Source organism: Myxine glutinosa, chromosome 1 (assembly GCF_964187855.1).
Source record: "Myxine glutinosa chromosome 1, kmMyxGlut1.1, whole genome shotgun sequence".
NCBI lineage: Eukaryota > Metazoa > Chordata > Myxini > Myxiniformes > Myxinidae > Myxine > Myxine glutinosa.
In genome coordinates, this window is record NC_136261.1 from 273,831,312 (window position 1) to 273,858,536 (window position 27,225).

The following is a 27,225-nucleotide window of genomic DNA, read 5'->3' on the forward strand; positions in this document are numbered from 1 at the left end:
AGCATTTCTCCGAGGTAGCAAAATGTTTTCACACCTTCCAGCTTCACGCCGTCTCCAAGATCCAACTCAACATTTCCTCCATCTGCAGCTCCCTCTGTGCACACCTTACATTTGAATGTAGCTGCCACACTGGTTAATGACCCTCTCAGACCACTACATTTTTGATGAACCCACTCAGCACACATTGTACATTGAATGGAGTTCACTCCGACACCCTTCCTGCACACAGCACACGGCCACTTCCCAGTTCTTTCCACCTCACCACATGCTTTACCACTTGCCATCACCTTTGTCTTTCCGATATTCACCTTCAGACCTTTTGTCTCCATACATTCCTTCCACTTGTTCATCTTTTCCTTCAGTCCATCCATACTTTCCGCAATCAACACCAGATCATCTGCATACAACAACTCCCACGGTAAACCCTCCTTTAGGGTCTGAGCCAGCACCTCCATCACAGCTACAAATAGTAGTGGACTTAGTACCGACCCCTGATGCACTCCCACCTTCACCTCAAACTCACCACTGTTCCCGTCCTTCGTCCTTACAGCTGTGCGTGCTCTTTTGTACATTGCCATCACTACTCTGATCAACCATTCCTCCACTCCTAACTTCCTCAATGCCCATGTCAATACTTTGCGTGGAACCCTATCGAATGCTTTCTCCAGATCAACAAACCCAAAAACAACTTCTTCCTCTTATCCATGTACTTCTCCTGCAACTGCCTCACAATGAAAAGCGCATCTGTCGTTCCTCTTCCTGGCATAAATCCAAACTGCATTTCGTCGATCTTCACTTTCTTCCTTATCCTCCTCTCCAACACCCTTTCCAATACCTTCATTCCATGCTCCAATAACTTTATCGCTCGGTACGAGCCACACTCCATAGGGTCACCTTTCCCCTTGTATAGAGGGACGAGGGTACTCAGTTCCCAATCCACTGGAATGCGGCCTTCTTTCACCACCAGATTACAGATCTCTGTCATTCTCTTCACACCCCAACTTCCTGCTGCCTTCAACATATCTCCCACAACTCCCGTCGGCCCTCCCGCTTTTCCACGGCTCCTCAGGTAATTCTCAGGCTCAGGTCGGCTCCTCAGGCGAGGGTAATTATTCAGCAAGATAGTGGAAAATATAAAATATCTAAAATTACTGAATGCAAGATTCATAAACTCTGTTACTCACAGGGCCATACAACTAGGTCCGGAATTCTTCCAAACTTCCCTCCTCCTCGCAGAGCAAAGATCTCATGCAGGCAATGTCCTGAATGATAAAAAACATGCTGTTATTAAATTAAGAAAATGCCTGTTAAATGTGTTATATCACCAAGCAAGACCGCTCTAGAAAGATAAAGAAACAGGGAGGAAAAAAAACCAAAAAAAAAAACCAGGAAAACCATTGGGTTTTCCCCCCTTGTGGAGGGACCACAAGGCAATTCCAAAATGTCAACGCTTTCAGACAGAGACATCTACTGAGAAAGGTATAAGTATAAAGAGACTTAAATGACAAAGTTCACGAGATACCAAAGAAAGTTTCAATCACAATCCCACATTCAATATTAGTCTGGGGATTGTGCAGACGTCTAAATATGCGATCAAATAATTCAGCCTCACCATGAGCACGGAATAGACGATCTTCGGCATCCAGAGAGTGCGCAATCTTCGTCTCCTTTAGGTCATGTAGAAACCCAGCGTTTTGTACTGGTGGTGGTATATACTCCGGGTTTAGGTGCGGCTGCAACCTCACAATGAATCAAAGTCAATTCGTCAATAAATAGACAATTAAATAAAGAAATAACTGCAACAGTGCAAAGATGGCACTAATATTTAATCATTCACCACTGAGGATCATTATCTGAATATGAAACATGCGTGTTGGAATATCATGTGCAACAATAATTTGTAAATCATGGCTGAAATATTCTTATTTTTTATCTAGAAATATCTACAATTTGCTGCATTGGGTTTAATGTCTTGTCACCCCCAATTCTGACCTATGATCTTTATTACCCACATTAGCCTTTCCTGGGCTGACAGAATGACCTAGAGGTACACACACTCGCCTCTAAGCTGTGTAGCCTGGGTTTGAATCCCAACCCAGCTAAAAACTGTCAGTTCAGTGTTTCATAGGCAGGGCGATTCATCAATGTTTGTGACATCCCTTAGATAGACGTTAAACCGGCGTCTCATCTGACAGCATCCGTTGGTGGACGTTGAAGATCCCATGGTGTTTTTCGCGAAAAGGAGGCACGCTATTGCCGGCACCATGAACAAATTCCAACTTATTGCCCTAACAAGCAGAGGGCATTGCATCAGCGGCAAACCTGTGCCCTCAGCCAATTATGCTACCCCACAGCCTTGCGCTGCATACGAATGAAGAAGAAGCCTTTCATAACTAAACCATCTTGTCAGTTTCAGTGTTTCCTCCCCTCAACCCCTTACTCTTCTCCTGTTCGCTCATTCCTTGATGTTTGTCCCACTGTTGGTTCGACCTTGCTCTGAAATGAGCCTCATTCCTGTAAAAATAATAATCATACTAAAATATGTAATTTGGTGTCTGTCTGTCTGTCTGACTGACTACAATACATCCGGTCGTTACTTATCTAATCTCAACGAAACTTGACAGGAGGACTAAGGGTCACACAATGGAGGTTGTAGTGACTTACTCCACCCGCCTTGGGAAAAATTCGTGTTAAGATAGCTTGTGACATTTTCCAAGGCCGCCACTAATTACAAAATAACAACACTAATGATAACAGCATAATATGAATGTTTTTACAAAACAATATTAATAATAATAATATCCCTCCTCCCCAAGGGGTTTTCCTCCTTGAACAAATGCCTAATGTGTAAAAATAGCTTATTGTGCCGTTTTTTGTGGGCAACCCTACCAGAAGTAAACTAGAACGACACTCTTCGACGTCACGACGTCGACCGATATGCCTCCGCCCACATAATTACATCATTATAATACTTGTACCAAGTTTGCTTTAAATACATTCAGCTGTTCTCAAGTTATCACATTTTTAGGTATGGATTTTTCGAAGTATTTTTCGTTTTAGGTAAGGACATGACCTCTGACCTTTGATCTCTTGACCCCAAAATGTAATTAGTTCATGTTTACATCATCATACATACCTGTACCAAGTTTTAATTTAAATCCCTTCAGCTGTTCACAAGTTATCACATTTTTACCTGACATGACCTCTGACCTTTGGCTTTTGACCTTGGGACCCCAAAATCGAATCAGTTAATCTTTACATCATTATACATATCTGTACCAAGTTTGAATTAGATCCCTTTAGCCGTTCTCAAGTTATAGACTGATAACAGACTTTGACATTTGACCTCATAAACCCCCAAAATCTATTCACTTGATCTTTACATCATTATAATACCTCCACCAAGTTTGAATTAGATCACTTCAGCCGTTCTCAAGTTATAGACCGATAACAGACTTTGACATTTGACCTCATAAACCCCCAAAATCTAATCACTTGATCTTTACATCATTATAATACCTCTACCAAGTTTGAATTAGATCACTTCAGCTGTTCTCAAGTTATAGACCAATAACAGACTTTGACATTTGACCTCATAAACCCCCAAAATCTAATCACTTGATCTTTACATCATTATAATACCTCCACCAAGTTTGAATTAGATCACTTCAGCCATTCTCAAGTTATCACGGTCACAAAATCCTATCACGGACGGACGGACTGACAGCTGGACGGACAACCGGAAAACATAATGCCTCCGGTGACTTCGTCAACGGAGGCATACAAATATTATAAACCACAAACACGTACAATTACCTTTTGAAACAGTCGCTACTGCTATTTAACACGAATCTGGAAGGGAGGAAGGTGTGTTCAGTTACCAGGCAGCTAACTAGCGCTTGTCAAGCCGGCCGTTCCTTATGACCTGTTTCAAATGGAGTGCTTTCTCGAATGCTGCAACCAATTGGCGAGCTCTCTACAAGAAGCTTGGTAACTGAACACACCTCTTTTGTGATTTTGGGAAGTTTATAGGCAGGGATGGAGTGGGGGGGCTTGCGGATGAGAGTAAAACTGTTCACGATATTTTCCTTTAAAGCAAATTGCTTATGATAGGTCTATCGTTCATCATGAGCAGTTTGCTCTATAATGGGGTTTATATTCATTTATATTTATGTGAATACATTTTTCTCAAGAAATGAAGCATTTAATCAATATATCTGATAAAATTAAAGTCCCGTTTAAAAAGTAGAATAAAGTGCACCATCTTTCCATGCAACACGACCACCGAAGCTACACTCATCACATCAATGTGTTAATCATCTTTTCCCTCAAAACTCACACGTAAACAGATAGCTAGGTATATAACAACATAGATACATAGAGATAATAGATAGATAGATAGACAATTCGGTTCAGTGGATCGTCTCGACCATGCTTTTGATGTGTTCATCAACCCCGACTTGGTAAACCACACCCTTCTGTCTCGTATGTACACACAGACCCATGACATGGCTGATGCTATGACATCATATGTCTTTTTTTTTCTTTTTTTTGTATTCAAGATCGAGGCTCGTGATCAAGTAGCATGCTCAAAAAATCACAATTTTTTTTTACATTAGCTAATGCGGTAGAATTCGAACGTTAGATAAAGTGTAAGATGTTCGTGGGAGGTAGGGTGAGAAAAGAAAATCAAAGAAACAAGCAAATACATCTGTCGTCCACAAGGAATGTGAGGGAAATACTAAATGACTGTTTTATTATATTTGTTTACAACCGACAAAATTATTTGTTTAAGTCATAAAGTTGACGTATAGCACAATATCAGTGATGTTCATCAACTCCAAATGACAGTGTCCGATTAATACGATTATCCAAGTGTCGTTATTGCTTCTTTATAAAACTGAATCATACTCTGTCACACAATGTGAAACAAATTCATAAGATAGTCTCATGCTGGGTATGGGTAGTCAAAGCCAATACCGTTGATTTGAATGAGAAAAACAACCGCTCATGAATCAACGATCACTTCAGTTTTGTCCCACTCCCCTCCAAAAAGGTCTAAGACAGAGGACATTAAAATGAGCTCCGAACACCCGACTGACCGACTGATCATCTGCTCATATCCTTTTGTGTACAAGATATTTCAAAAACCATTGAATGCTTAGCTTACAAATTGCAGATATCTATTCCTCATGACATTATCTCAACCTGATTAGATCATGCCTGTGATTGGCTAAATTATGTTGCCACGACAACCATCTCGGTAACTTGCCTTGTGTTCGAGATATTTCAAAAGCCGTTTAAGATTTGCCTTTCATATTAAACAGACCTCTTCCTCATACCACCCAAAAGGCAGGGGATCTAGAGCATCAGCTCCTTGTTTATGTTGTGATGAAGATGGAGCAAAATAAATAGTCATACACAGTTATATATCATTGGTGGCATATGATCTATGACACAGGTGACAGTCAGCCGTTTGGATATTAAGATCTGACTTAGTAGTGTCCCATCCTGTATTTCATAAATCCAAAATGTTTCAAACTGATTAACTGTTGTTTAAAAAACAAAACAAAACCAGGATTCATGTGGATTTACTTATTTTCATTCTGATTTTTCTCATTTCTGTCATTGCGTAATGCCACTAGTGTACACAAAATATACAGTCATTGACTGTCTTTGGTCAATATTAGCTAATCAAGTAGCATGTTTTATAACTACACAAGCAAAATATATCAAAATATTTAAATTCATCGATCATGGAAAATTACAATCAATTACCAAGTTGAATGTAAAAAGTAACCAATCATTGACGTCAATTAATTGGAACAGCACAACTATGCTCAGTCTCCAGGTAAGAAATTCAGGCATTTCTGGCATAAAAAAAACAACTTAGCATTCCTCAAAGTTAACGCCACAAATATTTTCCAAACATGACATAGCGTTCAACATGTTTTATGGATAAACAACAGCAAGCCAAAGGGCTCGTCACACGTGGTGAGATTCATGGAATGTGGCAGCAGATATTTCTGTCACACACTGTGATCTATTAGCTATAACAGCACGATCATCAAACCAGAAACATCTGTAAAGGAGGTGGTATCGACCATAACATGAAATTCTTGTAGGTATGACCACCTATTTTTTCCGAGATGACGCAAAATCAGCTCCAATGATGCAAAATTGAACTTGGAACACCAGGCATGATAGCACACTCACTTTCGTGCCGTATAGTCTGGGTTTGACTCTCGACTGACTATAAACTGGTGTTTTGCAGGCAGGGCTTTGCATCATTGAGTACGCCGTCTGATGAATGGAATGACAAGCTGGGGACCCATCTGCCAGCAATGTTTCCTACTGATGGATATAAAAGACCCCACAGTGCAATCTTTTGCAACAAGTAGGCGATTGGCACTGGCATGCTGGTCAAATTCCAATTTTTATCTGCCCTGGCTATCACCGTGAAGGCAACGGCAAACCACCGATTATAATTCTTGCCACGAGACTGCTTTGGCAACACCAGTCCTCAGGCAGACCAATGTAGAAAGATTGAGTGAATACAAGTGGACAGAGCTCATTGGAGGTCGACAGAAACCCAATGGCGGAATTATCCACCTCACAGAGAAAAGCACCTTCGAGTTGTCAAATCAAGAAATGTCTCAACAATCATACAACAAGGATACACGATGACTCTCAGCTGCCCTCCGCTAATTAAGCAACATTATAAACACAACCATTAAACCGACTTACTGGCTTCACCAAAGAGTTAATCTTTCAACAGGATAATGCATCACCACATCATGGTTGCGGCACTATCAAAATATTTCAAGCTACATGGATGTATTCAACTTCTGTGGTTGCTGTTGCTTTACAATGAGCAATTGGGTGAAATAAAAAAGTAATAGTTCAGCCTAAATCTTCTGTTGAAAATGTTTTTATATACATTCTTGTGCAATCCTCCAAGATTGTGCTGAATAAATGTCAACTTATGTCAAGTGAGGCAATGCAAAGAAAAATAAAAAATTAAAAAAAGTAAAGTTTGAGGTACAATTAGTACAAAAACAATTCAAAAGGAAACAAATATGTGAACAAACAGCACTATCGCCACTGTTTTTCATCGTATAATTACAAAACTGTTGCAACTGGGCAAACGAATGGAGGAAAAAAAATAATGACAACTTTCAGCAGTGAGCCCAGATACTGGTGGGTATCATTTGCCTCCAGTTTCTCAACAGAACTTGACGATGTAAGAACATTGTACACAAGAGGGCGCACAAACTCCATTACTAAATTTACGGTAGGCGTGCATTGAACAGCCCAGAACAGTCATCGTCAAAGAAAATGTCGACACAGCATCAACTGCACAATAGTTTATCTCATGAAACACTAAAAATATAAACTTCAAGTATTAAATAAAGTTAAAACGAGAATGTTGAAGAAAGGACCATTGAAGAGGAGGAAAAGGTGAAGAGATCAGAATGGAGGTAATCAACAAGTGCATAAAGATGTGGGCTCAAAAAAAAGAGGTTGGAATTAAAAAGGAAACCTAAAAAAGAAGAAATGTCAGGGGAGGAAAACTTCGAGGGGTGCAGAGGATAAGGGGATGAGAAGGGGTTTATGAGTACTGTATAGTCATGGCCTTGTGGTGAAAACACCAGAAAAGCATCCTGAGGTTGTGGCTTCAAATAACCAAAAGGCATATTTTAATACTATAGAGATTTTGGACCGAGAGCTAAACTTCGGAGAAAGATCATTGTCCGACAGGATTGATGTTAAAAAAACGCAGCTCGTGTCCCAGTCCATGCGATACCAGTCCAGTTTGTGGTTCAGTCAATGCCACTTGAGATGGGCACCAAAATGCTGCTCGGGGAAAGACATTGCCACTAAAATTTGTTTCACCACGTGTGTGTGTGTTATATATTTTTAATTTATTGTTCCGTTTTCCAGCAGCAGAAAAGCCTTTTGATCCAACACAGCAATTTCCCAATGTCATTCCCCACCCGCAGATTGTTAGGGATCTATAACATTCGAGTTCGAGTTCGAGTTCGATAGTAATTAGAACGACACTAATGCGGCTGCGGTGACAGAGCCCTCCCTACTCCACCACGGCAATCCATTTTGCCTCTCATTTTAAAACGACCATTTTTGTTTTTTTAATTATAGACCAGTTTTCTACATATCTTCTATTAAAAACATAATGAAGCTGCATGCATATAGAAGCCTTAAAAACCAATTGACTGGAGAGCTGGCTGGACTCCACCCACAATTGTTAGGGAGAAAACAATGTTTCCACCATGTTGACTTTCTGGTAAGCCAAATAAGACTCCCAAAGTCCCATATTCACAATTTGAATTACCCAAGCTATACAACAATATAAAACTATAACTACTTATGTCCACATATTTATATATATATATATATATATATATATATATATATATATATATATATATATATATATATATATATATATCAACAACAACAACAACAACAACAAAAACAAAAACAATATACAGTATATATATATAAAAAAGCAAAATGTCCGTTTTTTCTTTGTTTCTTTGTGAACCTACTCTTCTGAGCTCGCATGGTTAATCGGCATGAAACTTTATAGGATAACATCTTTTACCACCCTGCACCTAAATAGGGGTTTTAAAACAGTTATTTTCTCACAATTCATAACTTAAAACCATCCGAGCCACCACCTGTCGCCATGATCTCTGAGGGTCGATCCACATATTCAAACTAGTCAGGCAGCTTAGCAGCATATTTATCGAAAATGGGGAACGGCTTGACAAAAGCGCCATTTTTATTTTGGTGCTCCATTAGACCATATACAATAGATTTAGGACCGGAGGCAAGAAATATACAGTGCTCTTCACCTTTTTATTGGACAAAAACCAAGGACAAAAACCAATTATGTATATATTTTCAACAAGGAGGCTAACTTTTATTTCATTACATGCAGTGTTATTTGTAAAACTTATGCATGCCTGCATAATAAATCTTATGCTTCCATGTAATAATAATTAGTAATATAATACCGAGTGTTTATACAAATGTGTTGTACTTGTGACTCGCACACCTCTCATATATCTAACATGTACACAACTACAAGGATGTAATTGTAATGACAATATAGCTTTAGAACAGACAACATGTTGTTCAAGGTAATTTGTCCAGCAATTTATGTATTTACGATTTTAGTCTAACCCCAATAGCTGATGATTTATTTGCATAAATGTATTGCTCTATATTATGCTGTGCGAGTCGTATTTGCGCAAAAGTCAAACACTGTATATGTCTTGCCTCAGGTCCTAATTCTATTGCATATGGTCCAATGAACCACGAAAATAAAAATGGTACTTTTGTAAAGTCATTCCCCCAAAAATTGCTAAGCTGCCTAACTAAACCTTTATTTTAAAAAGCCCAATTTTTTATCGGATTGAAACACAGATATTGATATAATTAGTTTCATGGTGAGCTCTGATCATCAAATATGTTATCATATGTGTGAAACTACACTTAATTAGGACGTGAGATGATCGGTAAGTTCGCAAAGGGGTCACGTGACCTCTCAAATGCGCTAATTATTCAAAAACCGAAAATAGCACAAACGCAACAGATTACACAGTTTTAAAGGGAATTTTAATGCTCATCTGACAACACTCTCAAGTGTGAAAAAAATAGTTTGTAGAAAAAAGGACCCACGTGACGCCAACTCCAAACCGCCACTTGACAATGGGTGAACCTCCAATGATTACCTCATCCTCACAAAAAGGTGAGTTGTTGTTTTGCTGTTTGTTTGGGATCATACTGCTTTGAGCTACCAAGGTTAATCACAACGAAACTTTCCACCATCAGATTTTTAACCACCATATACCTGAAAATACGTTATATACCATGACAATGATGAGGAGGTCATTTGGCCCGTTATTGTCGTGTTGCACTCCCGAGTTTATTTATTTATGAACCCGAGGTAATGTCTTTACTACACCTTCACTCCTTTACACCCCTTAGACCCTTTTTAGAGCATTTCCACCCCCGAGACCCCTCAATACCCTTTACAACCCTTAAACCCCTTTGTCCCTTTACACCCCCTTACACCCCCTTACATCCCTTTGACTCCTTACACTCCTTTACCCCCTTTGACCCTTTACACCCCCTTAGAAATAATTGACCCTTTACACCCCTTCTACCCTTTATACCCCTTAGAACATCTTTAGACCACTTAGACCCCTTTACACCCCTTAGACCCCTTTTAACCATTTACACCCCTGAGACGCTTTAAACCCCGAAGACATATTCATACCCTTTACACCCATTAGACCCTTTAAACTCCGTAGACTCCATTCAACCCTCTACACTCCTCTACAAAACTATATATATATATATATATATATAAAACTATATATACAGACTTGGCATTTAATATGGAATATTTTTTTTGTGGGGGTGAACTTACTTTTCAAGATGACTAAGAACCAAAAGTTCATTGGAATTATGTTGAAATTATTCTAGATTTTGTTAATGTGACCTTTAAAAGAAACAAAAACCACATTTGACATTTCGAAGCAAATAAATTGATCGTTGAAAGTGATGTAAACTGATATCGAACTCAATTCACAGACAGTACTGTGTTAAACTTCTGTACGTTTTCCAGAAGTATCTCTATTTTGCACATTAGCCAAAAAAAATTTCAACAAAATCAAAAGCTAAATTATGACTGGGATTACGGACAGTAAAATTACAGTTCAGTACTTCGTGTAACCCCCACGAGCATTCAGGAGAGCACGTACACGTCGAGGCATGCTGTTCACGAGATTTGCCAAGGTTTGGACAGGAATCGCTTGCCATGCAGTTACAATAGCCTGCTGCAATTCACGCACAGAGGTAGGCTGCTGGTCCAAGTTGTCGATTTGACGCGTTAATTCTGCCCACAAGTTCTCTATCGGATTCATATCCGGGGACATGGCAGGCCACTCCATATGCTCTACACCACGGTCAGCAAGAAAGTGCTGGATCATGCGAGCACGATGATGCCGTGCATTGTCATCTTGGAAGACAAAGTTTCCTCGAAAGGCTGTACGAGCAAATGGAAGCAATGTTTCTTCCAGAATGACCCTGTACTTGAACTGGTTCAGGTTTCCATTCAGAACAACCAGGTCAGTTTTGCCCCCTGCATGAAAAGCAGCCGAAACGGCCACCCCACCACCTCCAGCTTGGACTCTGGTCACTATACAATCTTCGTTGTGGGCTTCATGCACTTGTCTGTGCACTCGGATGCGGCCATCTTGACGATAGACCAGAAATCTAGACTCGTCACTGAAGGTCACGTGATTCCAGTGTCCGAGCTGCCATCGACGGTGATCTCTGGCCCATTGCACAATCGGCGCTGGCTGTGTTATCTGGTCAGGCGTGGCTTTCTCAGGGGACGCCTGGCACGATAGCCTGCTTGAACCAGTCGTTGGTTGACTAACCTTCTGGATACAGGCACATTTGTCAGTTGCTGCCACTCAGCCCTAAGCTGATTAGCTGACTTGGTACGGCCATTGCAGACTAACCGGTGCAGCTGGCGATCATCTCTCCTTGTGGTTCTGCGTGGACGTCCTGGCCTCGGTATTGGAGGAGGGACACCCCTCTGAACATTTTGTTTCAGGATCTTTGACACCTGACCTTGAGTGATGCAATACTGCCAAGCAATAGCATGCTGTTTCGTGCCAGAATTTCGTAAAGCCACCACTCCATGAAAAACAGCATTGTCAAGTTGACGGACCATCTCCAGAGGAAGCGGCAATAACTTTTGTAGATGTGCAGCAGTTGTTTTCCACTAATACAGAACGCAACAACCCTTATATACCCGATTGTGAAGCCAATCGTCAAATGTACCTGTCCTTACATTTTGTCACGCCACCTGTGATATAATCCTGTTATTGACTTCTTACTGCGAAAGACAATCAGTGACATGGTTCTTTGAACAAAGACATCACCGAAGGGTAAAGGAAACTCACCAGATTGATATACTGAGTTCAGAAAGTAAACCCGTCAAGAAAAAATATATATATTCCATATTAAATGCCAAGTCTGTGTATATATATATATACAGTGGTACCTCGGCTTACGAGTTTAATCCGTTCCGTGACGGAGCTCGTAAGCCAAATCGCTCGTAAGTCAAAGCAAATTTTCCCATTCAAATGCATTGAAATGCTATTAATCCGTTCCAGCCTCAAAAAAAAAACACCAATTTTTTTTGTTAGGTGCTTTTAAATAACAAAAATGTACTTTATAAATAACAAATAATGTATAAACAAGCACGACCTCGTATATACTGTACATAATACAAGAGAATGTAAATAAAATAAACTGGTTTTATTAAGCAGAGGAGAAGAGCATGCCAGGTGAGGTGTGCGTGTTGTCGACTTGGCGAGGCAGTACGATCGTACTCCTTCTACGATATGTACGATTTTGAAGCAGAAGGAGTCCATAAAGGCTATAACGCCAGCCAAGGGCGTTACGATTATTTCAAAGCTCCGGACCTCTATCCATGAAGATATGGAGAAGTTGTTGTTTGTGTGGTTGAAGGAGAAGCAGCTCGCAGGAGATACCGTGACCGAGAGCATCATGTGTTTGAAAAGATTGAAACTCGGATATCGAGCACGGACCACGAGGTGTTTTTTCTTTTTTCTTAATCTCGGTTTCAGTGAACTTTTGCTCTGTGCTCACGTGTACTGTACCTGTACCTGTAATGGTACGTCAGAGGATGGCACCTGTTGTCATCATATTAAGTGCAAGATGTTCTGCATCGTAAGTTGGTACACCGTGGTCTTTCGGCGGTGTTTAAGCCGGCCGTCTTGGCTTCTGTCACCATTGGCATTGAGTCTTTCGATGTAGGTAGGTCGTTGTGTGCCGGTGCCTTGGCCGAATTCCTTCATTGCTGCATTGTTAGCTCACCTGGTTTTTTATACCACATCTTTGGTTATCGGACCAGCGAATGACGTCATCTCCAAAGTATGGCTTATTCTCACTTGTCTTGGACGATCTTCTACTTCTAGCCTTCCACCGTGCATTTGGTGTCCACTGTACTTACTGTACAGTGCCTGGTAAAATTGATGTAATGGGTTTTTGACCGTCAACGCCATGAACCGTCATGAACCGTCATGAACCGTCATGAACCGTCAACGCCATGAACCGCTAACACTCAAAAGCCCATTTATCGCGCCTTATAAAGCAAAACGCAAACCGAAAGCCATGCCTCTCAAGCGAGGCGTGCTTCCGTGGTCACGTGATCCACAGGTGTAGCTCATTATACCCGCACGCGCGACACGCTTTGGCGGTCACGTGACCAGCCACTCTGGAGGCGGGGATCCCCGCCGATGACGTCACCGGCTGGAGCAAGGAGATTCCTCGCTCATGTATTTCGACGATTGCGTGTTTTATATCCAAGCAGAGATGCTTTCACGGCAAGATAACCACGTGACCGGAACCGGAAGCCACAACCGGAAAATTCAAAAAAATAAATTTTTTGAGCTCGTACATCGGATCTCGGCTCGTATCCCAAAGCAACAAACCGCCCGAGCGACGGCTCGTATCCCGAAAAACTCGTACGTTGGGGCACTCGTAAGCCGAGGTACCACTGTATATATATATATATATATATATATATATATATATATATATATATATATATATATATATATATATATATATATATATATATATATATATATATATATATATATATATATATATTGTTGTTGCGGTTTTGAGTTTGTAAAGTGAGTCCAATAAAGGTTAAAATTTGCCAAAAAATAGTTAGTCACACAAGCAACATGTAGCCTCACGATAGTATAGTTATGTCTTAGTATTTGTGAGCTTAGTTCCTTTCCATTGTTAGTCTGCGTTGAGTAAGAGCCAGGAGAAAATAGGCCCTACTGCCACCGATCATCCTACGTCCGTAGTGTTACATATTTATGGGAATGTATGTGAATTCCTATTCAGGTCTTTGCTTATCACTGTGTAGTCGATTAAGGGTTGTTGTGGTTGGAGGGTCAGGAGCCCTTCTGGAAAAAGAGACCGGAAACGGAAGAAGAAAAGACACGAGGAAGAGAAGCGACGAGGATTCTTCTTCTTCCTCGCCCCGCTCCGAGGAAAGGGGGGATCGATCTTGAGCCGCGTGGAAAAGCGGCGTTCCCAAGCCCGTCTGGCGAGAGGAGTTACCGGGACGTGTACCTACCCGGTGGAGACGTCAAGTTGCCGTGGGGCCGTGCACCGACCCAGCGTCTGGCACCGTTCGCGGCACCGTCTACAAAGACGCGTACGGGTCGCACGTTGGGGCCTAACACGCGTTGCAAGCGGCATGTGGCTTTTGCTTGCTTTACAGTACCCGCTTCGCGTGGCCACGAGGGGGCTGCAGCCGGGTTCCCGGTACGATACATGCCCGGTGGAAACACGTCCACCCGGGGTTCGTTCAACCGCCCGAGTGCGGCGAAGCCGACCATCATCTTGGTCAGGAGGGGCCCAGAGACATTGTGAGGGACAGAGACCAAAAGGGGGTCGTGAGTACAAAAGGGGACACACATATATAAGATGGCCATCTTAATCATCTAGGGGATTGATTGTGGATTGTGAATTGTTGATGGTGGATTGCTCGGGGAAAATATCCTTGATTGTAGCATTGAAATTGTATGGTATCATTACCCTTGAAATATATCATTGAAACTCAGTTTTCTCTTGGGTGGAATTCATATGGATTGCGTGGCGAAAGCGCATATGTGATACAGCTTTCTGGCGAAGTTCCTCTCACGGACCGGGGGTCACCGAGACCAGGTAGTCACCGAGGGGACCACGTAACAGAATTGGGGGCTCATCCAAATTACGATTTGCGGATTCGCAATTGGGTCTACGTCCGGGATTTAAAATTGTATAACATAATAAAATAATAATTTTATTAATTAAAATTTATTAATTAATTATTAATTGGTAAATTTTTGAGAAATTGTGGTAAAGTCTTGGGGGAAGGTTAACAGGTGTTAACGATAGTCACCATGGCGTTTGTTGCACAGAACTTTGCGGTAACACCTAGTGAGGCACAGTTCCGAGCGTTACTAAAAGCGGACCTCTTGAAATTGGCCAAACATTTTAACTTGGAGGTCCGAACTAATTTGAGGAAGGCAGAGTTGCAGACCACGGTGATACAGTCTATGGTGGGATTAGGAACATGGGACGAGTTAGCCTGGCAGTGGCTTCCCGAAGAACCAGAAGACGTTGAGCTCCGGAAACTGGAGTTGCAATTACGGAGCCAGGAACGGATTAAAGAAGAAGAAAGGAAAGCAGAAAAGGAAAGAGCAGAAGAAGAAAGGAAAGCAGAAGAGAGGAGAGAAGAGAAACAAGCAGAGGAAAGGAGAGTGGAACGAGAACTCCAGGAAAGGTTAGCAGAAGAAGAAAGGAAAGCAGAAAAGGAAAGAGCAGAAGAAGAAAGGAAAGCAGAAAAGGAAAGAGCAGAAGAAGAAAGGAAAGCAGAAAAGGAAAGAGCAGAAGAAGAAAGGAAAGCAGAAGAGAGGAGAGAAGAGAAACAAGCAGAGGAAAGGAGAGTGGACGAGAACTCCAGGAAAGGTTAGAAGGGAGAAAAGCAGAGGAGAGGAGAGCTGCAAGGGACCTCGAAGCAGAGGAGAGAAAAGCGGAAAGGGAATTAAAGGAACGTGACATGGAGCTTCAGCAGGAAATTAAATTCAAGGAGCTGGAGTTAATGAGAGAACGGGGAGAGGTACCACCCTTGCTGACGGGGTCGACACCTAACCAGAAAACCTGGGATGTGGGCAGACATGTGAGGCTGGTTCCACCGTTCAGTGAAAAGGAAGTCGCGAAATTTTTTCCACACTTTGAGAAAGTGGCTCGACAATTAAACTGGCCGGAGGAGGCCTGGACCATACTAGTGCAAAGTGTGCTGGTGGGAAAAGCTCAAGAGATTTATTCGGCGCTACCAATGGAACAATGTGCAGATTATGAGGTACTGAAGAAACACATCCTCAAAGCCTATGAGTTGGTTCCGGAAGCGTACAGGCAAAAATTCAGGAATGCCAGGAAGAGGGAGAGTGAGACCCATGTGGAATTTGCCAGAGTGAAAGAAAACATGTTTGATCGGTGGTGTGAGTCAAAAGGAGTCGGGAAAGACTTCGAAACATTGCGTGACTTGATCCTGGTGGAGGAATTTCAGCAGTGTGTCCACGAGGACATCAAAGTGTACCTGCAGGAAAAGAAAGTACCAAAGTTGTGGGACGCAGCCACCCTGGCAGATGATTATGCCTTAACCCACCGGATAGGGGTCCACGAACCTAACTCCTCGCCTAGATCTCCGCAGGGGAGGTGGGGAACAGCAGGTGCGGAGAACGACAATACATGGCGGCGGCCTCGAGAGGATTATGGGGACAACGCGGATACCCCACCTGTTCGAAATCAGAGGGCTGCAGGCCCAAGACAAACTTATTTTTCAGGGGGCCCGAGGCAGACCACGAGTTTTTCCTCCGGGCCTACTTGCGCTTTTTGCAAGAAACCTGGACACTTGATGTCCAGTTGTTACCTCATGAAAAGGGAAGACCCAGAGCGGAGTCCGACTAGTACGACTCCAAATGCAATGGCCATTGTGAGAAATCGCCATCAAAAGGGTTACCAACCATTTATTTCAGAGGGGTTTGTGTCACTGGATGGAGCCTCGACTAACCGGAGACCGGTTAGGATATTGAGGGACACAGGAGCACATCAATCTTTAATGCTTGAAGGCATTTTGCCATGGTCCGAGGAGACGGCAACGGGGGATAGTGTTCGTTTACAGGGGATCGGGGGCGGTGTTAGTGCCCCACTTCATGTCATCCATTTGGAGTCCGATTTGGTGTCAGGACCGGTCACCGTCGGTTTACAAGCCACACTTCCTGTAGAGGGTGTATCTGTGGTTATCGGGAATGATTTGGCCGGGGGTCAAGTTTATGGTAACCTGAGGGTTGGTAAAGAGCCCAGCAGGGAATATAACACCACACCAGCTCGGGATGGCGACAAAAGTACCAAGTTATTTGTAGGGGGACTGAACTTCAAAACAGAGGAAGAAGTTCTGACCTCTGTCTTCAACAGATATGGGCCGCTGGTGGAAGTGCGGTTGGTAAGAGACAGGGAAACGCAACAGTCAAGAGGGTTCGGCTTTGTCACGTTTGCAAGCACAAAAGACGCCAGAGAGGCAGAGAAGAATTGGAATGGCAAGGATTTGGAGGGTCGGACCATAACAGTAGGGAAGGCATTTCGTAGGCGTCGAGAGGTCTACAGGAGAGGACAACTGGGCGGTAGTTTTGGTGGTGGCCGCAATCAATATTATTATGGAGGCTCCCTGAGTTACGGCAGCTCCCGAAGGAAGGATTGTCAAAGTAGTGGCCGAGAAGGAGACCGCTATTCATGGGACTACAGTGACAAGCGGTCCCACCATAATTATTAGGGAAGTTCGGAAAAGTAGAAGCACTGAATGCGGCGGAGCCGCCGAGCCAAGATTCCTACACGGATTAACCGTGAACGCCACGTTCCTAAAGGCGTCCATGTAGTGAACTTTCATGCACGGACTAACCGTGAACTCCACGTTCCTCAAGGCGTCCATGTAGAGAACTTTCCTGCACGGACTAACCGTGAACTCCACGTTCCTAAAGGCATCCATGTAGTGAATACTCGGCTTGGCCTCCCGGAAAAGTGCTACCGAGTTGCTTAACTTTGGATCTTTGATCAACCCCTTTACCTTCATTCACAAGAAACTGACAGTCGAAGTCAGAGGGTCATGAGATGGAGTTTGGCTTGGCAGGAGTCCAACGGGAAATTGAACATGTAAAGGGCAGGGACAATGTCGTTGCTGGTGCTTTGTCCAGAGTGAATTACCTTTGAAAATCTCTGGGGGTTGGGTGAAATTTTGTTGCTTTAATATTAAGTGATAACTGTGCCCGGGGGGAACTGATAATGTGGGGGGGGTTGAGTTATCTGGTTTGTTTATCCAAGTTGGCCGGTAAAGAAAGTTTTCGCTGGGTTCAAACTTTCTTTCTTGAAGGGGGGGAGTGTTACATATTTATGGGAATGTATGTGAATTCCTATTCAGGTCTTTGCTTATCACTGTGTAGTCGATTAAGGGTTGTTGTGGTTGGAGGGTCAGGAGCCCTTCTGGAAAAAGAGACCGGAAACGGAAGAAGAAAAGACACGAGGAAGAGAAGCGACGAGGATTCTTCTTCTTCCTCGCCCCGCTCCGAGGAAAGGGGGGATCGATCTTGAGCCGCGTGGAAAAGCGGCGTTCCCAAGCCCGTCTGGCGAGAGGAGTTACCGGGACGTGTACCTACCCGGTGGAGACGTCAAGTTGCCGTGGGGCCGTGCACCGACCCAGCGTCTGGCACCGTTCGCGGCACCGTCTACAAAGACGCGTACGGGTCGCACGTTGGGGCCTAACACGCGTTGCAAGCGGCGTGTGGCTTTTGCTTGCTTTACAGTACCCGCTTCGCGTGGCCACGAGGGGGCTGCAGCCGGGTTCCCGGTACGATACATGCCCGGTGGAAACACGTCCACCCGGGGTTCGTTCAACCGCCCGAGTGCGGCGAAGCCGACCATCATCTTGGTCAGGAGGGGCCCAGAGACATTGTGAGGGACAGAGACCAAAAGGGGGTCGTGAGTACAAAAGGGGACACACATATATAAGATGGCCATCTTAATCATCTAGGGGATTGATTGTGGATTGTGAATTGTTGATGGTGGATTGCTCGGGGAAAATATCCTTGATTGTAGCATTGAAATTGTATGGTATCATTACCCTTGAAATATATCATTGAAACTCAGTTTTCTCTTGGGTGGAATTCATATGGATTGCGTGGCGAAAGCGCATATGTGATACAGCTTTCTGGCGAAGTTCCTCTCACGGACCGGGGGTCACCGAGACCAGGTAGTCACCGAGGGGACCACGTAACAGTAGCCTCAATCCCTTTTGCGTTAACGTTGGTTCATTATTGGGCGAGTTAACACGAGGCAGGCTAGGAGGACCGGGGCGGAGTCGAGGGTGGAGCGGCAGAAGCGCTGACGGTAAGCACGAGCCGCCAATCAGAGCTCAGAGGTGGTGACGGCGGCGTTGCGTCAGAGGGCGTGGTGAGAAGGATCGAGAGTGTTCCACAAGGTTCGGGGGGCGTAGCTATAAGACCCGCTGCGCAAAGCCCTCGACAGGACTTGCGGTTAAAAAGGGTTGATAAAAGGATTACACGGGACTCGCAAGTGGAGAGCGTTAAAGGACTCGTGGCAGTTGATGAACTTTAGGACTCGTGGTGAAAAGGGTTGATAAAAGGATTACACAGAACTCGCGGGATTTGAAGCAGAAGGACTAGTGCGGAAGAGGATCGTTATAAAGAACTTGCACGAGAACTGGCGCGCATTAACCAGCTCGGAGGATCGAGAAAGAGGAGTTGGCAACGCGTGAGAACTGTATAGATACGCGGGCGCAGCCAGACGCGCTTAAACCGATATACAGTGCATTTGAGACGCGCGAGTGAGAACGGCTGAGTAATCGCCAGCCGCGCTAAACGTCCCGCCCTTTGCCGTGCCGCCCCATCATCTGCCTTGTTCGGGAGACGCGCTACGAGTCCCTGCCTTCGCCTGCCACCATCTTCGCGGGACGTGCCGGGGCCGTGGAGATGTAGCCTCGCGGGAGACGGGGACCATCTCTGGATGACCACGGCGACGCGTTGGGGAACATCTACCTATCTGCAATTCCCTGTGTGAGTGTGAGACAGGCCCGTTGTCTGGGATTTAGTTAAGACTGTTTCAGGCTACTCTGTGTCTCTGCATCCCTGAACATTGTATATACGTGTGGGAAATAATTAAAACCTTTGTTCTTCCTTTTCCTAAGGCTAACCCCCGCTCTTGCAGGGAAAATGGCCTTAAAATGCATGTTGTTGTTGTTGTTTGTTCTTCCTTTTCCTGATTCGATCGTTTCTGTGGTTTCCTCCATTGGCTAGGCGTGGCACGAGTACAACCGCTCTAATCGGGTTCCAACATCTAAGTAACTGCGCGGACCACGTGTACGCAATCCGCTCGGCGTACTCAAACCACACGTGGTTCGTGCGAGGCTTGTTTCCTCGCTCCCAGGGCAGCGCGGGGAATTAGGTACGAGCGAGAAGTGGTCCCGAAACCCTACTCCGCATTTGTCCGGAAGGGACGTTGCAAGTCTCGGTTCCGTCAAGCCCAGTAAAGACAAGGGGACTAATCCCGCCTTGGTAAGGGGAAGAAGGGCGGCGTAGAGAACCGTAACAATTGGTGTCGGGGAGTGGGATTGGACCCGGAGTGCGCTTCATGCACTTGAAATTGTGAGTGGACGAAATTTAGTTTTAAAATCAAAATTCTAAATTCGTGCCATGCCTAGCCAAGACGGTCGAATGCCGGTGGGGGTAGAAGAGGAGGTAGATGAGGAGGAATTAATGACCCAGGACCCACGGGAAGAATTGGGAGAAGAGGAGGACATCGATGAGGGGCCGGCAGTAGGGGGAGAAAATGGCGGCGCCTCGCACGTGGCGACGAGGGCCGCGCCCGCTACGCAAGTGGGGGTTATGGACATGCAACTCTTCATGGCGCATTCATGGCAGAAATGAAAGAAATGGGGGACAAATCAAAAAAGGAAATAATTGACGCCCAAAAGAATGACATCAATAAAATAAATGGGCAAATGGACACCCAAGAGAATAACTTGAAGGAAATGAGGGAAGAAGTAAGGTGCAACATGGAGGGGTTGGAAAACAAAATGGGTGGCCAATTGAAAGAATTGGGGGACAAATCCACCGGGACATATAAAAAATGGGTGATCAATTGGAAGAGGTGAAAAAGGGGCTGGAAATCAAAATGGACACCCAAAAGAACGAATTGGAAAAAATGAGGGTGGCGTTGGAAAAGGAAATAAAAGAAGCGGGGAACGACTTAAGGCGCAAGCTGAACGAGGAGGTCGCAAAGGGACGCAACGAGGTAACGCGGTGCGAGGAACGCGGGGAGAGCGAGGTAGAGCAGAGCACAGCTAAATTGACCGAGGGTATAGAAATCGCGACTCAGGGTGTAGAAGAGCCGACGGCCGCCGAATTGGACAGGGAAAATTCATGCGTGCCAGCGGTCGTCAAGGGAAAATAAATTGCAGAAACAATTGGGGCCGAAGAAGCGGCAGAAATAGAAAATGAATCGAGGGAAGAAATGGAATGTCCTCAAAGTCTGTGTTTGCATCGTGATGTCGCGCTTGCTAACAAAATGAAAGGTTTGCAGGTGGTGCTGCCGGAGAAGAAGGTCCCCAAGGTGAGTAGGGGTGTGTATGGCGCGAAAATGTTTGGCGGGAAAAGGTTTTTGGCGCGCTTGGGATCGAGACGAGGCCCGGGTGGTCGTGGAAGGTCCAGTGGACGGTGTACGAGAGCGAATGGCACACGTGTGCGAGAGAAGTGTGCACCGGAGCGCGAGTGAATGAATGTGTCGGAGAAGAGTTTGTTACAGGAGAGTGTGCGGAGGAGTGCACACCAGAGCATGTTATTGGGTGTGTGCCAGGAGAGTGCTAACCCATAGACGTTAGGGAGTACATAACGAAAGTGTGCACGAGGGTGTGCGATGGCCGATTGTGTAATGGAGTGTGTGAGTGGTATGAGTGCGCCAGGATGTTCGTGAGGGTGTGATAATGGAGTGTGCGAACGGCGTGAGTGTGCCTGGGTGGTGTGCACCTGTGTGTAACAGAAGAGTGTGCACCAGAGAGTGCGGTAACAGAATGCAGGGAGTGCATGGGGAAGCGCAGGGACGCCTAGGTGTGCGAGTGAGGAGTGGGTCGCGTGTGGTGAGAACGCGGCTCGAGCATCAATGCAGACCGGGGTAGCGTTTAGCGTGACGTACAGCCGACGTGAGCCCTCAGTGAGTGGTGTGCTTTGTGTGCTGCGGGGATCGGCGGGGATCAGTGCCGCGGCGGTCTCACAAGGACCGGCGTGCACGGTTCACGCCGGGCCCCGCCCTGTATGGTCGGTGCCACGCCTTGGCGGGAAAGGCGATCGGCAAGGTTCAATGGGAGGTAGGAGAGTTCGGAGCCACGCCCCCTGGCGGGTGCGGTGCTCCGACCGGGGGCGGTTGGGCCATCGTGCGTGGGACCGCGAGGCCCCGCGGAGAGATGGGCCGCTGCACCTTGGCCCATCAATGCCTCCTCCCCTGAATCGAAAATGCTGGACGGACCCAACCTACAGTAGACCAACCACCCGCACGGATCACTCGGCTTTGCGAAGCCGAGCTGTGATGACGATGTATTTCCGCACGGAGAGGCTCAAGTGTAGTGGGACAAATAGCAATAGTGTTGGGGAATGGCACCCGGCATGGGGGAATGGTAGTTTTACCATTCCTCACACTGGGCTCATGAGCATTAGATTAGGGGGATGGCAATGACATGCACATGGGGGGCCAGCGATGGTTACCTCCATGGGGCACGGAAGCTAGCTGAGGGCGGGCTAGGATAATTGTTAGGGAATTTAGAGACAGTAGGGACAAGATTTAAGTGGAGACATTTGTACTGTAGAGGGGACGTAGAGAGATTAGATGGTTGTTAATGACGAAGGGAGTGCATAGTTTAATGGGATGACGGGGAAGCACGAGTATTAGGGGAGAAGCAGGTAGTTAGTTGATGCTGTATGTGCGAAGAACTGTGTATGGAGACAAATGGAGTTGTGTTGAAGTGTATGGGAAGAAGTGTGTGAAAGCACAAAAGGTGTGCGAGGAATTTGGTGTGTGAGAGGAAAGGTTTGTGAGATAAATGGTGTGCGAATAAATAGTGTGGAAGGCTTGGTGTGGGAATAAAAGGTGTGGAACACATGGTGCGAAGGAGTGAATGGGGGGAGATGGACCCATTCACGAATACCCGGGGGGGTAGTGTAAAGCCAGGTAGAGGGCTTAGGTAAATTGTTTGGATATTGACACCTGTGGTGCGGGAAGTGGCAAGTAGTGCTTTGGTTGGGTGCATGAGTCAGTGACATGGCTGGGCGTGTGGCTTAATTGGTGAGTATGGTTATTGGGGCACTCCGTCACTGGTTGTCTGTTGGCCAGGTGAGGCCGCAGGTAGGCTCTGGGAGCCAGTTAGGGTAGTGTGAGTTGTTCAGTGGGGCCCGAGGATCCAAGGGAAGGAACCGGGTAGCCCAATGCCAAGGAGGGCATCAGGGGGTAAGAGCCAGGGAGGGCCTTCCCCAGTTAGGGAGTCGCAGGAGCAGGTAAGCTCGGGTGGCGACTTCAGTGGCGGAGGTGCGCAGGTAGGTAGACCTGCTAGTGGAGCCACACGACCCAGCCCCGAAATTTTGTAAGGGCACAGTATGGAAAATTGGGGAGTGAGACCCAAATTCGTAGGGCACCACAGAGTGGTCAATGGGGAATTCGGTTTTTAGAACCACATAGTTTAAAGATGGCCGATTGGCAGGGTATGACCCCGGGTAGTGTAAATGAGTTAATGTCAGTTAGTGTAGTTAGGACGAGAGAAATTCCCTTCGCGCCATCCACATCCATTCACCGAGGATGACGAAGCTCCACACCAGGTCTATGTGAACGATTTGAGTGAGTAAGACGCATCATGACATGATGAGACAATGTGTTTGTTTCATTCCTTCCTTCCAGGGAGGGATTAGGAGAGTAATTTGGAATAGAGGGGGATATGGGAGACAGGACGTAGAGACGGATACAAATTTGTAAATACAGGGAAGGGCAGGGGTCGTGTAAGCTGACGTTGGGGGGCACGAACGGTTAGGGACGAGCTTGCTCTGCTCGCTCTTCCGCGCCCCTCATGCTGCATTACCTTGTATTGCTGTGTACCTCTGTGCCCTTTCCGCTTTGCCGGTTGTGCTTTGTCTCTCCCCCACCCCAGGACCATTTTGGAGGTGGAACTGTGCAGCTGCACCTTGCTACACCAGTGCAGCACCCCTGCTGCACTTTGCTACAACTGTGCAGCAGAACTGCGTGGCAATTTGCTGCCGTATCCTTTGTTATAACTTTGCTGCACAAGTGCAGCACTTCCTGCCACAAACACTTTGCTGCACATCATCACATTACACTTAAGAACTACAGGTTTTGTGGCCTTACACTTTGCTGTGCAGCACTTTGCAGCAAACTCACCTTGTATCTTCGGACCACTTGTTTTGAGTGGCATCAATCTCACGCAGTGGACCACATAGGGTTGGCCCTGCTGGCAAATACAATAAACACTTGTTGTGCATTCTTTTTTATTTTTGTGTGCTAGGGCCGAGAAGATGGTAAGTTTATTAAGCCCCGAAGAGCAGGAATGGCCTGTATGCCGGTCCGGGGGCTTGCTGGTTCGATATGTGCACACCGAAGACAGAAGATGCGAGACACCAGCAGCAAATGTGAATTGTGAAATGTGCCTTTTGAAATGTGTTTTTGTGCATTGCTGTGCTTTTCTCTCCCCTCCAATCTTCTTTCCAAAAGGGACAGGTCCTGGGTCATAGAACTGTAAATAAAGATAGGTTTGGTGCTTGTATATAAAAATGCTGCCCACCGGCTTTATGTTTAGTTTGAAAATAATTCCGCAATTCAGTTAATTGTGGGCGTGATTCTGTTAGTTAGCTACTCAACGCAGTAGGTGGGACATATTTAGTGATTTAAAACTGTCGCATACACAGGTTAGAATAAATGTTAGGGGGAACCACATCTGTATGTCACACGTAATTAAAAGTTAGTCCCAAATCTTTCTCAAAACCTGTCGTTCCAGTTTTTGTAGGTTCGACTCGGGGACGAGTCTGACGAGGCGGGTGGGGGGGGGCAGTGTTGCGGTTTTGAGTTTGTAAAGTGAGTCTAATAAAGGTTAAAATTTGCCCCACATAGTTAGTCACACAAGCAACATGTAGCCTCACGATAGTATAGTTATGTCTTAGTATTTGTGAGCTTAGTTCCTTTCCATTGTTAGTCTGCGTTGAGTAAGAACCAGGAGAAAATAGGCCCTACTGCCACCGATCATCCTAAGTCCGTAGCCTCAATCCCTTTTGCGTTAACGTTGGTTCATTATTGGGCGAGTTAACATGAGGCAGGCTAGGAGGACCGGGGCGGAGTCGAGGGCGGAGCGGCAGAAGCGCTGACGGTAAGCACGAGCCGCCAATCAGAGCTCAGAGGTGGTGACGGCGGCGTTGCGTCAGAGGGTGTGGTGAGAAGGATCGAGAGTGTTCCAGAAGGTTCGGGGGGGGGCGTAGCTACAAGACCCGCTGCGCAAAGCCCTCGACAGGACTCGTGGTGAAAAGGGTTGATAAAATGATTACACAGGACTCGCAAGTGGAGAGCGTTAAAGGACTCGTGGCAGTTGATGAACTTAAGGACTCGCGGTGAAAAGGGTTAATAAAAGGATTACACAGGACTCGCCGGACTTGAAGCAGAAGGACGAGCGGAAGAGGCTCATTATAAAGAACTTGCACGAGAACTCGCGTGCATTAACCAGCTCAGAGGATCGAGAAAGAGGAGGGAACAAGCCTCGCAGGCTTTAAAATTTGAGACGCGCGAGTGAGAACGGCTGAGTAATCGCCTGCCGCGCTAAAAGTCCCGCCCTTTGCCGTTCCGCCCCATCATCTGCCTTGTTCGGGAGATGCGCTACGAGTCCCTGCCTTCGACTGCCACCATCTTCGCGGGACGTGCCGGGGCCGTGGAGAGCCGGACGGGGACCATCTCTGGACGACCACAGCGACGCGTTGGGGAACATCTATCCATCTGCAATTCCCTGTGTGAGTGTGAGACGGGCCCGTTGTCTGGGGTTTGTTAAGACTGTTTAAGGCTACTCTGTGTCTCTGCGTCCCTGAACATTGTATATACGTGTGGGAAATAATTAAAACCTTTGTTCTTCCTTTTCCTGATTCGATCGTTTCTGTGGTTTCCTCCAGAGGCTAAGCGTGGCACGAGTACAACCGCTCTAATCGGGTTCCAACATCTAAGTAACTGCGCGGACCACATGTACGCAATCCGCTCGGCATACTCAAACCACACGTGGTTCGTGCGAGGCTTGTTCCCTCGCTCCCAGGGCAGCGCGGGGAATTAGGTACGAGCGAGAAGTGGTCCCGAAACCCTACTCCGCGTTTGTCCGGAAGGGACGTTGCGAGTCTCGGTTCCGCCAAGCCCAGTAAAGACAAGGGGACTAATCCCCCCTTGGTAAGGGGAAGAAGGGCGGCGTAGAGAACCATAACAATATACATATACATATATGTTATATATACACTATACAGTATGTGCACATATGTACTAGGCATATATTTGCTTCATGTACATAAGCAGAGTTATTTTTTATATTATTTTAGGAAGTGATTGAGGCAGAGGTTTGACCAATACACCGCCCAAATAAGGGGATTAGCAATTTATATGACAAATTTAAGTTTTTGTATGCAATTTTGGTTTAGTCCGAATTGACAAGGCTGAATAGTGTGAAAATACAGAAGGGTTGCCAGTCATCATGATGAACGAGTAATGCAAGCAACAATTGCAGGATCACACAAAACGGTGCTATTTCCCATCATTGAATACAGCCCACTGATGAATCCTTACCATTTGTTTGGCATTGGCTTCAGTTCTCAGTCCAGCTTCATTTGGGATGGCAATAAATAAAAAATAAAGCTCTTGAAGATTAAACTTTGCAAAAGTTGGAGTGCATCTGTGTGATCCAGTTTTCACACTTGGCCAACTTTATGTTGTTGCTTCCTGAATTTGCCATCCACAAAAATATTACATTTGCGGTGGCAGCAGATTCATTAAACAAAACCTAAAATGTTGTATATAAGAGAAGTGCTGTGAACATTTTTTTTGAAAATAAAATAAAATATTTTGCCATAAAATATGAACGATCAAATCATCACCTCCGCCAGGACTGGAACCAAACTGCCACCAGTGTCTTTGCCAGGCCCTACCTCCACGTTTGCCGACCATCTCTTTCTGTATTGCGAATTCCCCAGTCTGTCTTGGTAGTTGTCATGTGAATGCTTAAGTTGATCGAATTATCGTGGATGCCGTGGGAAATTTATAGTACAGTACTGCACATTAATTGTGTGAATACTTGCTTTGTTTTTTCTCTTCCCAGTACTACCCCCGTTCCCCTATCGTTTATTAAACCTGGTTTTCCCAATCACCTCTGTGTGTCTCGGAGTGAGGTCCGTGATTAGAGTATTATAACCTCGGTGGGGTTAAGAAGCACGGCTGGTGGAAATTGGC

General features: G+C 45.3%; 2 protein-coding genes across 3 annotated transcripts in view; both read right to left on the reverse strand.

The window, feature by feature from the left end:
• LOC144891851 (THAP domain-containing protein 1-like) overlaps positions 1-27,225 on the reverse strand; it is a 656,480-nt gene that overhangs the window by 463,879 nt on the left and 165,376 nt on the right. The window lies entirely within an intron of this gene.
• Positions 1-27,225, reverse strand: part of AGPS (alkylglycerone phosphate synthase) — a 298,511-nt gene that overhangs the window by 227,339 nt on the left and 43,947 nt on the right. For both annotated transcript variants that reach the window (XM_068131918.2, XM_078787059.1), the window contains 2 exons: positions 1,613-1,733; positions 1,185-1,262 (listed from right to left, as the gene is read on the reverse strand). In XM_068131918.2, the coding sequence (XP_067988019.1) occupies positions 1,185-1,262; positions 1,613-1,733 (199 nt within the window). The remainder of the gene's footprint in view (positions 1-1,184; positions 1,263-1,612; positions 1,734-27,225) is intronic.